The following is a 15,917-nucleotide window of genomic DNA, read 5'->3' as shown; positions in this document are numbered from 1 at the left end:
ATCACTCTCTTGTGGAAAATATTGTAAATATTCGCCCATCCTAACCATGAGTGGGCGTCCCAGGAAATTCACCCTAAATCAGGGGTCACCTACCTTTAAGATTGCCCTTGTTCCCACTAAGTAACTTTGATTAAAGCTGCAAAAGCCATATGAACCTTGAAATAAAGAGACAAGACTCAAAGATTGTATTCAATTGGAAATTTAGGATAAAAAACACAAGGTTATTTCTGTTTTAATGTTTTAAAAAATAGAAGAAAAATAATGCAATGGAATGGAATATAAACAAAACATAATTTGTGACCTAACAAAGAGACAATATTGTCCTACTGTCTGCACATATTGCATGAAAACATATAGGTTAACTGCTAAATTGTTTTTATTATTAACATTATTATTTTGTATTCTTAAAACTTTGCTCAATTCTTTTTTTGGTCAAAGTGGAGACTATAAAAAGCCACTTGCAGCTTCAGAGTGTCAGGTTGGAGACCACTGCCTTACATAAAGGTAATTTAATGGCACAAAATGGCAACAAAAAACCAAAAAAAAGAGCAGAGTTGTATCTAAGACTCTTACAGCCTTAGTTAGCAGGTTAAACATTGAATTAAATTTTTAAATACTTCAACTAATTAAAGTTTTTATCTGAATGTACTTTCTAAAGCCTTCCATTTTTATCATCTTCAATCCTGAGGAGTAGAGTGACATAAATCAAATCTTATTTTACTCCTTTTCTGCCTTCACCTCTTGGTGCAAGGTGTGAAATTTATTATAACACAACCCAACACTCCAGAGTCCTATTTCTCTGTTTGAAATTCATCTGAAGTGAAACATTTGTTTGTGGATTTAAAACTGGTCTTTCACCGAAGCAAGGACTTATTTTAAATCCAAAATTTCACATTTTCAGGTTCTTCTCTGACAGAGACACTTGTGTCTTCGTTGTTAGGTCTTATCTTAGATCCAGAGGACTTCAAGCAGAGATTTGCGCCTCAGAAACTCGTTGGAAAAATTGCTGTGAAATGGAATGTGGGAGATGCCTAAATGAATACATCAGCACTGTGCATATATAAACATGGTTTTAGTCTCCTTGTGTGAGTCACACATTCAGATAGTTAATCTGTGTGTGGGTGTGACGGGGAGCTCATCATCAGGAACACATTTCGTGTGTGTGTATGTGTTGGCACGGTCTGTGCATGTTTACACCTGTGTGACTCTTATTTAGTGTTTGCCTGTGTAGGTCCATGTGTTTATTTAAGGTATAATTGAGTTAATGACAAAGAAATGTTCCTTGAGATGTTCACAATAACCAAGCCATGTTGAGCAAGTGTTGGCTCATGTAAATCTCAAAGCATCATCAGCATATCATTAAATCTCTTTTATTCCTCATTCGCTATGCTGCTCTCTCCAGTTTTCTGAGCTGCTCTCTCTATTTCAGCCATCATCACTTGAATTTTTGATGGTGGAAAAAGGAGTGGTCCCTCACCGACTCTGCAGCTGACATGATGCTGATGGCTGTGATGTAGATCAGGCAAACTGTACCACTCTTATCTCTTTATCCCACCAGATAAAAAGGGGAAGTACAATGAAGAACATTCTGATCCAAGATTTAGGATGTCACTTTTTGGAGAGTGAATAAATATTTCAGAATATGGGACAATAACAATTAGATTTTTACATTGGCAGCCATTTGAGAATAGGTACACAGAGAACTGTAAAGCAGATGGAAAATATATATAGATACTGTGTTTCTAACATCTTAATACTCAAAGTCAAGCATTACAGTAGAAACATGAAGATGTACATTTATTTGTGCAATTATTTAATAATAATAATAATTATTATTATTCACAAAAATCACTAGTATTGGAACAACTGTTTTAATACTTTGTAAGGCCCTGATTTGGCAGTAGTATTAGCATATTTCACAAGTCTGAAATAAACAGAGAGAGATCTTGGATTGTTCTCCTTTCCACTCTGATAAAAAAAAATTATATGCTTGTCCACATATTCATCCTTTCTTTTACCCCAAACTCGCCTGGGATATTTGTTTTACGGTAGGATAGAAAGAGCTTAGCTTCTCATTCTTATTATGGAGACTTGGTGATCACAGGATGCCAAACAGCATTTATTTACCTCCCCTAAAATCTTCTTCTGTTAATGTTGGCAAAATAGACTTCCGTCCTTGTTCAGCCCTGTTTGTCACAGTTCAGTGTTTTAAACTTTTAACTGCAGACTGTTGATAATGGCAGATTTAGAGAAGTTGGTATTTTCTTGTAGCCCTTTACTGAAGATCATCACACCTTTGCATTTCTGGAATCACATGTTCGCTTGTCTTCTCCACCTTAAAGAGAGCCCAGGAAAAATGGCAACTGTGTCAAGTCAGATTTAAACTTCAGGAAAGTGGAAAAACATGACTTACTTATTAGGAAATCCTATATCCTTTAAGCCTACTTCAAAGGGTAAATTAAACATTACAAAAAATAATTTAGCTTAAACTATTGAAAACAAATTGGTAGGTGTGCCAATAAATGTTGCACCAGTGATTTTTGCATTTTTTTTTTGTAAAAGCAGAAGTTTCTTTCTTTTTAACCAAACAAAGAGGCTGCTTGTTTTTTCTGTCATAGAAAACTAGAATAACATGTAGCACTCTGGAGGCCTGGGCCTCTTTGTGGATTCATTAAAATGAGATCAAGTGAAGTCAATGTCCCATAAAGAATAACAAGGATCCTTCCAGCGACCTATAAATATAAGCTAAAGTTGAGTAAAAAGCTTTGTTGATGATGCACAAAAAACAACATTTTTAGTATGTGGAAGAAAACATATCGGGCAGCTGTGCTATAAAACTGGGTTTAATATGTTGGCAGAATCCGGTTGAGAGTTGAAGACTGTAAATTTAACATCTGATAATGTTAAGAGGCCATTAAGACATTTTAACCCACTTTCTTATTCTGCAGTTAGTTTGCTGACCAACAGGGAGCTAGGACCGTAAAGGTCTGGATTCAGGTAACAGTATTCAATATTTCCTGGAGCTGAAAGGTTCACGTAAAGATCCCTGAGCTAGTTAAAGAACCATAATAAATACCAGGGAGGCTAAATGCTTTTCAGAAACCTTTCAATTATTCACTACTGGGGTAAAATTTGCAGTCAAGCCATCCAATTGTTTTTAATGTCATCATGTTACTGTTGTAGAGTTTTCGTTTTTTTCATAGAAATATGTGACATGAGCTGTACTACCATTCACTATATGGTGGAGGCAGATTTATGGTGTTCTTACAAAGCTTCTCCTTTTCTGAAGGCAGTTATTTTCATATCCCAAATGCCATTACAGCATTTAAGACTGTTGCCAGTAAAAGCTGCTCTCATTAACAGGTAAAATTGGTTTCCTGACAGTTAAAAAGCTTGCTGCAGCAGTGACGTGCACTTGGGAACTACATCAAGGACTCGTGTCAGGTTGCAAATTGATTTTAAAGAGATCCAAAGAGAAGTCTTGCCTGGACTCAGAATAAAAACCTTCCAGAGAAAGCTGGGTACCACATCAGTTATAGGGAAGTGCAAGCTCAGCTGCTGCAGGACCTGAGCTTCCAAGTGACAGTCAGTGATATAAAGTGACTGTGTTTAAGTGCTGAAAGGTCAGAGGTAAAGGAACTATGTTAGAGCTCATGCTGAACTCAGCACAGTGTGAGGTCTTGACTTGGTGTGCAGAAGGCATGTGGACATTTGTTACATACAGTTCTGATAAATAAATAAAAAAAGCCCCAGATGTCATCATTTTATTCTTTATTTTTATCATATTTAAATATTTTAGATCACCAGACTTATTTTGATATTGGATAAAGATAATCTGAGTAAAAACGAAAGGTGGTTTTCAGATGGTTTTATGACTATTTCATTCATTAGGGGGAAAAGCTATCCAAAACAACGTGACCCTGTGTAAAAAGGTGATTGCTCCTAAACCTAAAAACTGATTGTACCATCCTTGGGGGCAACAACTGCCATTAAGGGTTTAATATTACTAGCAATGAGTCATTTGCATTGCTTCATAGAAGTTTTGGTCCACTCTTCTTTGCAGAATTGTTTTAATTCAACCACATCGAAGGGTTTTACAGTATCAATGTCCTGTTTAAGCTCATTACAATGCAGCTCAGTCATATTTAAGCCCACACTTTGACTAGGATATGCCAAAACCTTTATTTTGTTTTATTTTTAGCCAGAGGTCGTCTTAGTAGTACACTTTCCACCTACTTTAAAACAGCTGGACAACCTCCTTGGCAGGAATTCCTTCATCATTTAAAATTTATGGTGAAATGGCCTGAAAGTCACTCTTTAAAATTTGAAGGCAGGTAGCAGCAGGTGCTGTATGTACTCCATAGCAAAATAAATGTTGCTTACTATGTAGCAGGAAAAATTTAGGGCGACCATCGTTGGTCTACTGGGGCACAAGTTCAACCTTTTTGGAAGAAGAAAAAAAAAAAACGCACAATTATCACTGCAGCTCTTCTTTCCATCCCTACAGTCCGATATGTTGATAGCCTTATTATTTTTAGGAGATGTTTTACTGAGACAGGTGTAATGACACCTGTTTGGGTAGAGGGGAAAAATGCAGAAAAGTTTCAAGCAACATTTAGAAAAGAAATAAATCGGTTCATATTAGCAAGCCGGAACAATAAAAAGTGCGGCATTTATTTTTTTGATTCTGTTGGGGCATTTATGTTTTTTTTTAAACCTAAACTAAAATTATGCATGAGTGCTTTAACCAACCTGGTTGAGCAAACATGTTTACGTGAAAACGTTTATTACTGAGAAATATTCTTAAATTAAAAACAAATTCTATGCCTATGTGAGACATGTTGCCAAAACATGACACCATTTGTAAAGGAAATTCAAAATGTGATAAACTTTTTCATAAAGTGTTTTTTTTTTTTTTTATCTGTCAACAAATAGTAAAGCAGTCTAAACAAATAAGTAGATGTTGATTTTCTTAATTAAACCAAACTGAGTTGGAGACATGTTGCATAAGCTAATAATTTATTATAGTCTCTTCACTGAACAGACTTTCTGTTCTAAATAGAGATGTGACGTCCATGTCTGAAGGTTCAGGAGAATAATACGTTTTGGGAAATTTCTCTGAAGTCCGACCTGGTGAAACCAGAGAAGATTATAGCCCAGAGGTGAAAAAAGCTAAAAAAAAAAAAACCAACTACACCTATTAACTGGTTTATAACCCAGTGAACTCAGCATACATGGATTAAGATAATGAGGTTTTCTCCCAGACCCAACAACTGCTTTAGTGAAATTTTAGACTTATGTAACTGACAATAAATTTGGCCCTGAGTCTTGACTGTGTGTTTTTCTTTTTTTTCTGACTAAAAATCGGGGCATGGGTGTAGATTAAAATGTGTAGTTCAGGTTAATAGTTCAAACTGCAGGATTTGATTTACAGTCATGGTACAAAGAGTTTTATGTAGCTGGTCAGTGATCCAGTCTTTATCAGTCCATAAAATAATTTAGGTCTGACCTAATGTGTTCAAAAATACACAACATATTTTACACTGTCATTATTTGTTGAATATGAAGCCAAAATGTAAAAGCTGTGTGTGGAAAAACCAAGTACACCTTTGCTGTTTCTATTCTGATCTAAGAGGAAGATGGTGGAAGATAAATTCATTCTTCATCAGCAGGCGTGGCCACCTCTAAAAAGCTGACATTTTATCAGTTTACTCATCTGGAGCATTCAGGTGTGTTAACACAGTGCCAAGATGGAAGGACATCAGCAATGGCCGCAGAGAACCAATTGTTGCTGACCAACTTTGGAAGAGTAAAAAGGTCAATTTCAAACAATTTGAGGTTCAACACGTTACAGTGAGACAAATTATTCTCACATAAGAAAGATTTGAGAAAGCTTACAAGCTTAGCTGGTGTTGAGCGTCCCACCAAATTCACCCTTAGGTCAGACAGTGCAATGCTAACCGAAATAGCAAAAAAAAGTCCAAGAGCTAAATTTCAGACTCTACAGGCCTTACTGAGCATATTATATGTTTAGCTTGATGACAGAACAAGTAGAGAGAATATGACATAGGTTTGCAAAGTTGACTCTGAATGAAACAAAATACATCTTTGGACATAATACATGGCATAATGTTTGGAGAAAAGTAAATATAGCTTATCAACACAAATGTAAAGCACAGTGGTGGAGTAATGATAATTTGGGCTTGCTTTGCAACCAAATAACCTGGGTACCTTGCAGGTATTGGGTCAACCATGAATTCCTCTGAGGAGTATGTAAGAATTCTAGATTCAAATGTGAGGCGATCTGTCTGACAGGGCCACCAGGACAGTTATAAACACTAAATCTAGATCTATAACAGTGTGTCTAAAATAGAAAATAAGGATGTTGCAATGACCCAGTCAAAGTCCAGACCTCAACTTCTCTGAAATGCTGTGATAACACCTTAAAATACACACTATATTGCCAAAGGTATTTGTCTGCCTACTTTTACAAGTACATGAACTTTGATGACATCCTATTCTTAATCTGTAAGGCCCAATTAGTTGATGCACCCAAACATCTTCCACAAGGTTTAGGAGTGTGTTCATGGTTAGATATGAAACCAAAACTGCAACCTTTGCTCTAATTCATCCCGAAGGTGTTCAAGAAGGTTGAGGTCAGGACTCTGTGTAGACCAGTCAGGTTTCTCCACAACAAACTTTATACACCTGCAGCCTTGGAGGTGATTGGAACACCTGAAGTCATTGATTTGGTGGTGGGACCCCATACATTTTGGAATATAGTGTATATGTAGGAGAACATGTCTCCAACCCTCTTGAAGCAACACTGGAAAGAAGAGTGGACCACAATTCCTCTACAACCATGTCAAAGACTAGATTCATTAAAAATTGCTGAGTCATTGTTGCTAAAGAGGATTTTACCAGCTACAGAAATATTTTAGCCACACAAAGCTTTGCCAATTTGACATCATCTTTTTTTGTAATTGACACAGGATGGAATCTGTTTTGTGTTTTTGTACATTCAACCTAAGATTATTATAAAACTCTGGAACTGAAAGTGGGGGTACTTTTTTCACTGACTATACATGCACTATTTAATGGCATTCAGCTACTTATTGAAAATATAATATGATTACCTTTTATTTACACTATAACTAAAAATCCTCCAATTTGTTTCTTCCTATCAGGTTATATCGAAGAGGCGTGCATCATTCCCTGCCCATCAGACTGTAAGCTCAGTGAGTGGTCCAACTGGTCCCGGTGCAGCAAGTCCTGTGGAAGTGGAGTGAAAGTTCGCTCCAAGTGGCTTCGAGAGAAACCGTACAACGGAGGCCGGCCATGTCCAAAACTGGACCACATCAACCAGGTGCGGAGCCAGTAATGACTATAGAGAGGCAAAAAGTCTAAAGTTGTTGATGAGGGCAAAACCATTTTTATCAGCTTAGTGTTGTTGATTATGTATTCATGAACGATGCTACAAAATGAGAGACAGTCATGATTAATGTGTTGCATTCAAGCTTTTGGGAATCCACCAAAAGAAGTGGGTCTCGCTACTAAATACCATCCAACATACACTGTTAAAAAAAATAAAGGGAACCCTCAACACATCCTAGATCTGAATGAATTAAATATTCTCATTGAATACTTTGTTCTGTACAAATTAGAATGTGCTGACAACACAATCACACAAAAATCATCAATGGAAATCAAATTTATTAACCAATGGAGGCCTGGATTTGGAGTCACACTCAAAATTAAAGTGGAAAAACACACTAGAGGCTGATCCAACTTTGATGTAATATCGTTAAAACAAGGCTCGGTATTGTGTGTGGCCTCCATGTGCCTGTATGACCTCCCTACAATGCCTGGGCATGTTCTTGATGAGACGGCGGATGGTCTCCTGAGGGATCTCCTCCCAGACCTGGACTAAAGCATCCGCCAACTCCTGGACAGTCTGTGGTGCAACTTGAGGTTGGATGGAGCGAGACATGATGTCCCAGATGTGCTCAATCGAATTCAGGCCTGGGGAACGGGCGGGCCAGTCCATAGCTTCAATGTCTTCATCTTGCAGGAACTGCTGACACACTCCAGCCACATGAGGTCTAGCACTGTCCTGCATTAGGAGGAACCCAGGGCCAACCACACCAGCATATGGTCTCACAAGGGGTCTGAGGATCTCATCTCAGTACCTAATGACAGTCAGGCTACCTCTGGCGAGCCAGAGCCAGGGCCGTGCGGCCCTCCAAAGAATGCCACCCTACACCATTACTGAACCACTGCCAAACCGGTCATGCTGAAGGATGTTGCAGGCAGCAGATCGCTCTCCACGGTGTCTCCAGACTCTTTAACGTCTGTCACATGTGCTCAGTGTGAACCTGCTTTCATCTGTGAAGAGCACAGGGCGCCAGTGGTGAATTTGCCAATCCTGGTGTTCTCTGGCAAATGCCAAGCGTCCTGCACGGTGCTGGGCTGTGAGCACAACCCCCATTTGTGGACGTTGGGCCCTCATACCATCCTCATGGAGTCAGTTTCTAACCGTTTGTGCAGACACATGCACATTTGTGGCCTGCTGGAGGTCATTTGCAGGGCTCTGGCAGTGCTCCTCCTGTTCCTCCTTGCACAAAGGAGAAGGTAGCGGTCCTGCTGCTGGGTTGTTGCCCTCCTAAGGCCTCCTCCACGTCTGCTGGTGTACTGGCCTGTCTCCTGGTAGCGCCTCCAGGCTCTGGACACTACACTGACAGACACAGCAAACCTTCTTGCCACAGCTCGCATTGATGTGCCATCCTGGATGAGCTGCACTACCTGAGCCACTTGTGTGGGTTGTAGAGTCCGTCTCATGCTACCACGAGTGTGAAAGCACCACCAACATTCAAAAGTGACCAAAACATCAGCCAGAAAGCCTAGGTTACTGAGAAGTGGTCTGTGGTCCTCACCTGCAGAACCACTCCTTTATTGAGTGTGTTTTGCTAATCACCAAAGATTTCCCTCTGTTGTCTTTTCCATTTGCACATGTGAAACTGATTGTCAATCAGTGTTGCTTCCTAAGTGGACAGTTTGATTTCACAGAAGTTTGATTTACTTGGAGTTATATTGTGTTGTTTCAGTGTTCCCTTTATTTTTTTTTTTTTGAGCAGTGTAATAGCACTCCAACGAGAGGAATTCTTATGGATTCCTTAAATTTACCAAAAAAGAGCTGCTGCCTAGAGCTGTGAACATCAGCAGACTCTGACTGAATGTGGAGCTGAGCCTCACATATTGTCTGTTTGGTTCGCATAGGTATTTATGCCAGAGGCTTTTCTGATTATGATCTCTGAAATGTTGCATTAATCATGGCTCCTGCACTTTATAAGCTGTTGGCTCGTGCTCATTAATCCATCTGTCTCTTTTTAATCCACTGCAATGCTCGCCGGATGAAACTTGCTGCCACAGGCTCAGGTAAGAGTGGCCCTTCTTGGCTGTTTGAGGTGTAGTCACAGATGTAAAGTGTCCCCAACATCAGTGGGTCAGTGACAGACAAACATACACATATGCCATAATCTGAGAGTAAATGAACAAAGTTCTGAATCTTAAAAGAGCATTAAAAGAGCTCTTTTCAGAGGCTTTCCATGGAGGATAAATAATCTTTTGGAGGAAGTAAATCTCGGAAAGCTGAGTCAAAGCATCACTATGTATTATGCAAACTTTTGCTGACAAACTTCCACGGTCCAGACCAAACTGTATAAAGAAATAAAATCGGGGACTCATACAGTATTTATTTTTAAGCTTATTTAACCAGCATGAAAGTTTAAAAAGTAAAAGTCTTACTTGCTGCTCTATTCAGTTAAAAGTGACCCTTGCTCTCAGGTGTATGAGGTGGTGCCTTGTCAGAGCGACTGCAATCAGTACGTATGGGTCGCCGAGCCATGGAGTGTGTGGAAAGTCAGCAATGTGGATCTAAAGGAGAACTGTGGAGAGGGTGTGCAGACCAGAAAAGTCAGGTATTTGCAAAAAACATTCCTGCCTTAAAAATCACTGAAAATACAGTGATTGGGTCTCTGAGCTGATCCCTGAGATCAGATCAGGACATCCCTAAAACCCTAACTAGTTCAACAAAACAAACTGAGCTTTTCCAACTGATTTCACAGGTGCATGCTTAACACTGTGGATGGTCCATCTGAGGCTGTGGAGGATTACCTGTGTGACCCAGAGGAGATGCCCCTAGGGGCCAGGGAGAGCCGGCTGCCGTGCCCAGATGACTGTGTCCTCAACGACTGGGGCCCCTGGAGCCGCTGTAGCATGGTGAGAGAGCCTAATCCAGATCAGGAGAGAGAACAGCATCAGCTCAGCTACCGGGCAAAGAGGAGATATGGGAGGCTCGGACTTCTACGAAGTCCACTGAGATTTATCTTGATATCTTTTTCCTTTCAAAAATATTTTCCCTGAGGCTGAGAATACAAAGCTTAGTTTCACTGTATTATTGTGATGCAGTGTGTGAATCTTTGTCAACAGGTTATTTCTGGTCCACCAAGGAGAAATAAAGGAGATCCATGAACTGGGAAAACAAGACAAAGTGGCTTATACATCACCCATATTACACTATGTTCACTGTGCATTCAGCAAAGAAGGAAAATGATTTATGATAAAGACTCATAACTGTGAAGCAGGTCTCCAGCTCCTGTTTAATGATGCACACACACCTGCACATGTAAGCTGGAAATAATGTGCCTGTTTTGACAGCCACAAACATTTTAAATAATTTATTCTGTTAGGAAAAAATACTGAATTCTAAAACAACTTTTGCTCAGAAACAGTTTCTCTGCAGAGAGGGATTCTTGAAATAGGAAGAATGACACAAAATAGAAATCTAAACATGGCAAAACAATTTCCTTTGCTCAAAATTAATAACTTGAGTTCAGGTTAGCTAAATTCAATCAAAATTAGCCTATTTTTTGACCAGTAAAATGTGAAGACAAACTCTTCCCCAAGAATCAACATAGCTGTGCCCGTTTCATTTATTTATTCGTTTTTTTAATAAGGTTGTTTAAGCAAATTTTCTTGAATTTAGTGAGATTTGTTTGAAGTCTCTAGATGAAAAATACTGCTTGTTATGCATGTTATGTTAGTTGCATTAAATGGGCTGAATAAATGAAGCTAAATGTAGTTAATCAGGAAGACTGATGATAAAATTTGGCTAAAGGTCATTCAACAAGCCTTTTAAGATTAAAGTTAAGTTATGTTGAGTAAATATACAGCAGGTAAAATAAGTATTGAACATGTCAGCATTTTTCTCAGTCTAAATATCGCTAATGGGGTCGTTGGTTTAAAATTCACACCAGACTTTGGAAAAAACCCAAGTGATCCATAAATGCAAATGCGTCAGTCCACAAATGAAGTTATGGGTTAAACAAAATTATTGCCTGATTTCAGTATTTTACAGATAACCTTAATTGGGAAATCTTGAAATGGAAAAAAAAAAAAAACATTGATGTGTTCAAGAATGATTTTTACATTTACATTTAACATTGGTCTGAACTTGAAGAAATGAAGTACATTTTTTGCGAAACATCAAGTTTTCATAATGCGTTCCAGTTTCGCATGTTTGTATTTGGATGAACTGTGTAAAAGGCTTCATGTACTAGAGTAAAGCGCTTTACTGTGGTGTCCCCATTTCTTTTTTTTCCACACCTGTATTCACCTAACTGTCTTAGGCTAAATGTTCACTGCTTTATATACATTCGCAGTCTATTTGTACTCCCAAGTACTCAAATAATTCCTCTGTAAATGTGGGGGGGGGACTCCTCTGCCATGTCGACCACTTCAAGTAACGGACATGTTGAGGACAGACAAACTTTCTCAGTGCAGACAGAATGCCTGCACAGCATAGCTGTAAATTAAACATTATTATTTTATTATTATGTCATATCTATCTGTATATTGCTTATCTAAGTTGTGACACTCATGTCACAGACTTTTTTTGAAATACCAAAAAAAAAAAGATACTAAAATATAAAGATAAAATAATAAGACTAATAAAAAAAGCTATCTTTTATAGGAATGTTACATTATGGCGGACACAATTATTGTGTCTGGAAGATGTCCAGAAGACAGTCATGGACTCCCTTCACAAGGAGGGTAAACCACAAAAGTTCATTGCTAAAGAAGCCGGTTGTTCAGTGAGTGCTGAATCAAAGCATGTCAATGAGCGTGGTAGAAAACCACAGCTTGGACTGTGAAGCAAAGCCAATTCAAGAGTTTAGGGAAGGTTCACAAGACATGGACTGCAGTTGGAGTCAGTGCTTCAAGAGCCACCACACACCTGTGTAGGCCTACACCGCATGCATTGCTTGTGTTTGCTCACTGTAAGCCATAAAAATAAATGAATGCTTAAAAGAATAATAATAATAATAATAATACATCTTTATAATAAAGTTTTAAACTTTTCCAACTGAAATTACTAAAATAGAGCACCAAAAGTCTAAAGATAATGTTGAAGATCTTCGGGAAAGCTAAAAGAAACATTGATTAATACCAATTTAAAATCTTCATTCATTGCACTCCAATCATATTTACATATGCATTACTGACATTTGTATAACTGTACAGGCTTCAATGGATACAGTTTCTGCTCTTTCCAAAAAGCTGTTGGGTGTCGGCATATCCTCTTCAGCTCCTGACATGCAACTGGTTCCACTGGCTTCACCAGATCATTGTTAATCACACCCGATTCTTTGTTAAAAAATACTCGACAGACCAACTTCCCTAAATTCCCTTCTCCACATGGAGTCAACAGTGGTACCAGCGGGGCTCCACACATGTTTTATTCATCGTTTCAGCAATGGAGCCATTCAGAAGGCTGTCATTTTCTCCCACTGTTCTCCTTTCTTCAAACCCGGAGTATCTGATGGTTCACTGATCCAGCAGACTATCTTTTTCAGCTTCCATGTGATGTCTTACTGGAAAAATCTAATTCCACATTCTGGAAAGGAGAGAATGTGAGAAAATAGAGCATTTCGTAGACTTTTTTTATTCTTAGACACCCTAATAAGGAACAGGGATGAAGAGCACTTAAAAGTTGAGATCTGGAATGAACTTTACCCCTAACCCTCAGTTATTCAGAAATCAACCTTTTATGTTCTCTGCTACAGCTCAACTCCAGTTTTAGGAATTTCTCTTGACTATTACTTCCATAACTTTCCGTTTCATCATTTTATGTTTACATGCATTTCAGCCCTGCACCAGAAACAACAGCCGAGTGCGGGCAGCATACACCCTCCGATACCCCGGCGTTGGCAGGCAGTGCCCAGACATGTCTGACAAAGAGTCATGCAGTCTGAACCTCAACTGCTTCAACTACTTCTACAACATCACAGGTAAGGAAAACGTGTTGTACAACTCAGAGTCAGGCTGAACATGTGTGGGTGTTAGGAATACCCTATATAAAAGCAAAACAACTTTAAAACCTAAGAAGAACCACAGCCAAGTATGGGGTCCACAAATACCAGTTGATTTTGTTTTGAATTTTCTCCACTTTTTGCCTTGGATAAAATATTTGCAACATTTTCATATTTTTTCTAATTCTTTTTCAGAAGTATTATAAACATTTTGAAGTATGTCTTTCATGTAACAAAACATTTATCTCTTCACAATAAAAGTGTGAAATGGTACAGAAAAAATATTTCTCCGAAACAAAAACAGGTTGCGGAGCTTTCTCTCTTTATCTGGAATTTTACAAATAATGTCCTGTAGGTTATTGGACCGAAATACTTGTACAAACAACATTAAACTTAATCATACAAATTAAAATTTAACTCCTTTATAAAACAGGTGATAGTAAAATGTGCACCTGCGATATAAAAATTTTAAATATTGCGATGACTGTTTAGATTTAACCCACTTTTCTCTTTCATTATCATTATATCAGAACTGCTCTGTACAAACTTTGACAAAATGTTAAATTAAATGTACTTTGGCTTGCGAATGTATTCAGAGCTCTTTAACCTTTTCCAAGTGTCGTCACATTACAACCGCAAAATTAATTTTATCTTATTTGAAGTTAATATTACAAAATAGTGCCTAATTGTGAAGAGTTTTTTTTTTTTTTTTTTGCAAATAAAAATCTGATAAATCTAATGTGCCTTTTTAAAATCCCTTTTACTCCAATATTGCAAAAATAAAATCCACTGTCAACAATTGCCAACAGAAGCTACCCAACTCGTAAATCAAGTTCACCTGTGTGTAATTTAATACATCGCTCTCCACCTAAACTGACAACGGACCCGGCAAGGAGAGCTTTAATCAGAGAAGCATCAAGGAGGTATATGGTTACTGTAGAGGAGCTGCAGAGATCCACAGCTCAGTTAGGACTAGCTTTTTAAGAAGCAACCTTTAGCCATGCAATCCATAAATATTGCCTTTATTGAAGAGGGGTAATAGGAAGGCATGACTGAAAGATATCTGACCTCCTGTTTGAAGTTTGCTACAAGCCATGTATGCGATGTGGAAGAAGGTGCTCTAGTCAAATGAATAAGATTACAACTGTACTCTCTGGCCAACTTGCAATGAGATGGAAAAACAAACACTGCATATCACCCCAAATACATCATTCCCATGGTGAAACTAGGTGGTGGTATTATTAAATGATTTTTCAGCAGGGATAGCTGGTCAGAGTTGAACAGAAGGATGGATACAAGGCAATCCTGCCAACCAAAAAATATTAGAGGCTGCAAAAGACTTGAGACTGAGCCAGAGGTTCACCTTCCAGTTGAATATTGACCTTAAACAGCCAGAGCTACAATGTTAGAATGGTCCAGGCACTGTCCAGTCCTAAACCTATTAGCAAATTTGTGGCATAACGTGAACACAAATTGATGTTCACTGACACACTGCACCCAATCTGACTGAGCTTGAGCTATTTTGCATGAATGGGTAAAATGTTTCACTCTAGATTTGCACAACTGGTAAATACATGCCCAAAAAGACTTTAATCTATGAGTGCAGCAGAAAGTGGTTCTGATATTCAGGGACTCAATATAAATTTAAATCAATTTCCTTCCACTTCACATTTATCCAGTATTTAGTGTTGATTTATGACAAAAATCCCATTAAAATGCACTAAAGAGTTTGATTCTAATGTGACAAAATGTGAAAATATATAGGGTATGAATTCTGTTGCAAGGCACTGTATCTATCAATTGTCTATCAGACCACTTCTACTTTTAAAATGTAAATTTAAAAGATCAAAATAAATCTTGCTTTTAGGTTCAGTTAGCTGGAAATATTAAAGCCAGGATGATGCCAATTCCAAAGAACAAATTTGACTATTTTCCACTGTGGCTAAAAGGCTTTGCTTTAAATTAATTGCAATAAAAAACCAGAACGTTTGTATTTATTTAAAACTAAATAATTGCCAGAAGCAGTATGAGCTGGAAGTCTTTAAAGGCTTTCCAATCTCCAGAATATCACTCCCTCACATCACTCATGCAGAGGTCACTTCTTGATGTTTCTGTCTTGAAACGTTCAGAAACCTGAACATAGGATGAGGTTAGCACTGAAAATTAGAATTTGTTAAAATGTTATTGATGTTAAATGTCTCTTTTATAACCAGACTGCAATCAGTCTTTGTTTTTTGCTACTCTGAGATAGATGGTATAATCTGTCTTGCTGGATGCACAGTGAAACACGTGTATCTCAGTGTGTATGTACATAATGAACATTATTAGGTAAAGCATCCTTTTTCTCCTGTCAAGTCCCTCCATCCTTCAGTGTTTCTCTACTTTTTGTGTTGCCTTTGCCTTCCGCTCTCACTGTCGCTCCTTCTTGTTTCATTCTCCTTATTCTCAGTCCCCAGAGTGACACAGGGCTGCTCGGCAGACGGAGGCACAATTCCCCGAGTTGCAAACGAGCTCTCTGCTGCTTTGTTAGTGGATGGCTTATTTTAT

The 15,917-nt window shown here is 38.3% G+C and overlaps 1 protein-coding gene across 3 annotated transcripts in view; it reads left to right on the top strand.

Annotated features, from left to right (window-relative positions):
• LOC124865681 (thrombospondin type-1 domain-containing protein 7A) overlaps positions 1-15,917 on the top strand; it is a 305,007-nt gene that overhangs the window by 238,712 nt on the left and 50,378 nt on the right. For all 3 annotated transcript variants that reach the window (XM_047360998.1, XM_047360996.1, XM_047360997.1), the window contains 4 exons: positions 7,188-7,367; positions 9,839-9,977; positions 10,125-10,278; positions 13,208-13,349. In XM_047360998.1, coding sequence (XP_047216954.1) covers positions 7,188-7,367; positions 9,839-9,977; positions 10,125-10,278; positions 13,208-13,349 — 615 coding nt within the window. The remainder of the gene's footprint in view (positions 1-7,187; positions 7,368-9,838; positions 9,978-10,124; positions 10,279-13,207; positions 13,350-15,917) is intronic.

This window comes from Girardinichthys multiradiatus, chromosome 3 (genome assembly GCF_021462225.1).
Source record: "Girardinichthys multiradiatus isolate DD_20200921_A chromosome 3, DD_fGirMul_XY1, whole genome shotgun sequence".
Lineage (NCBI taxonomy): Eukaryota > Metazoa > Chordata > Actinopteri > Cyprinodontiformes > Goodeidae > Girardinichthys > Girardinichthys multiradiatus.
The sequence above is the reverse complement of the archived record's forward strand: the minus strand, read 5'-3'. Positions and strand labels throughout refer to the sequence as shown.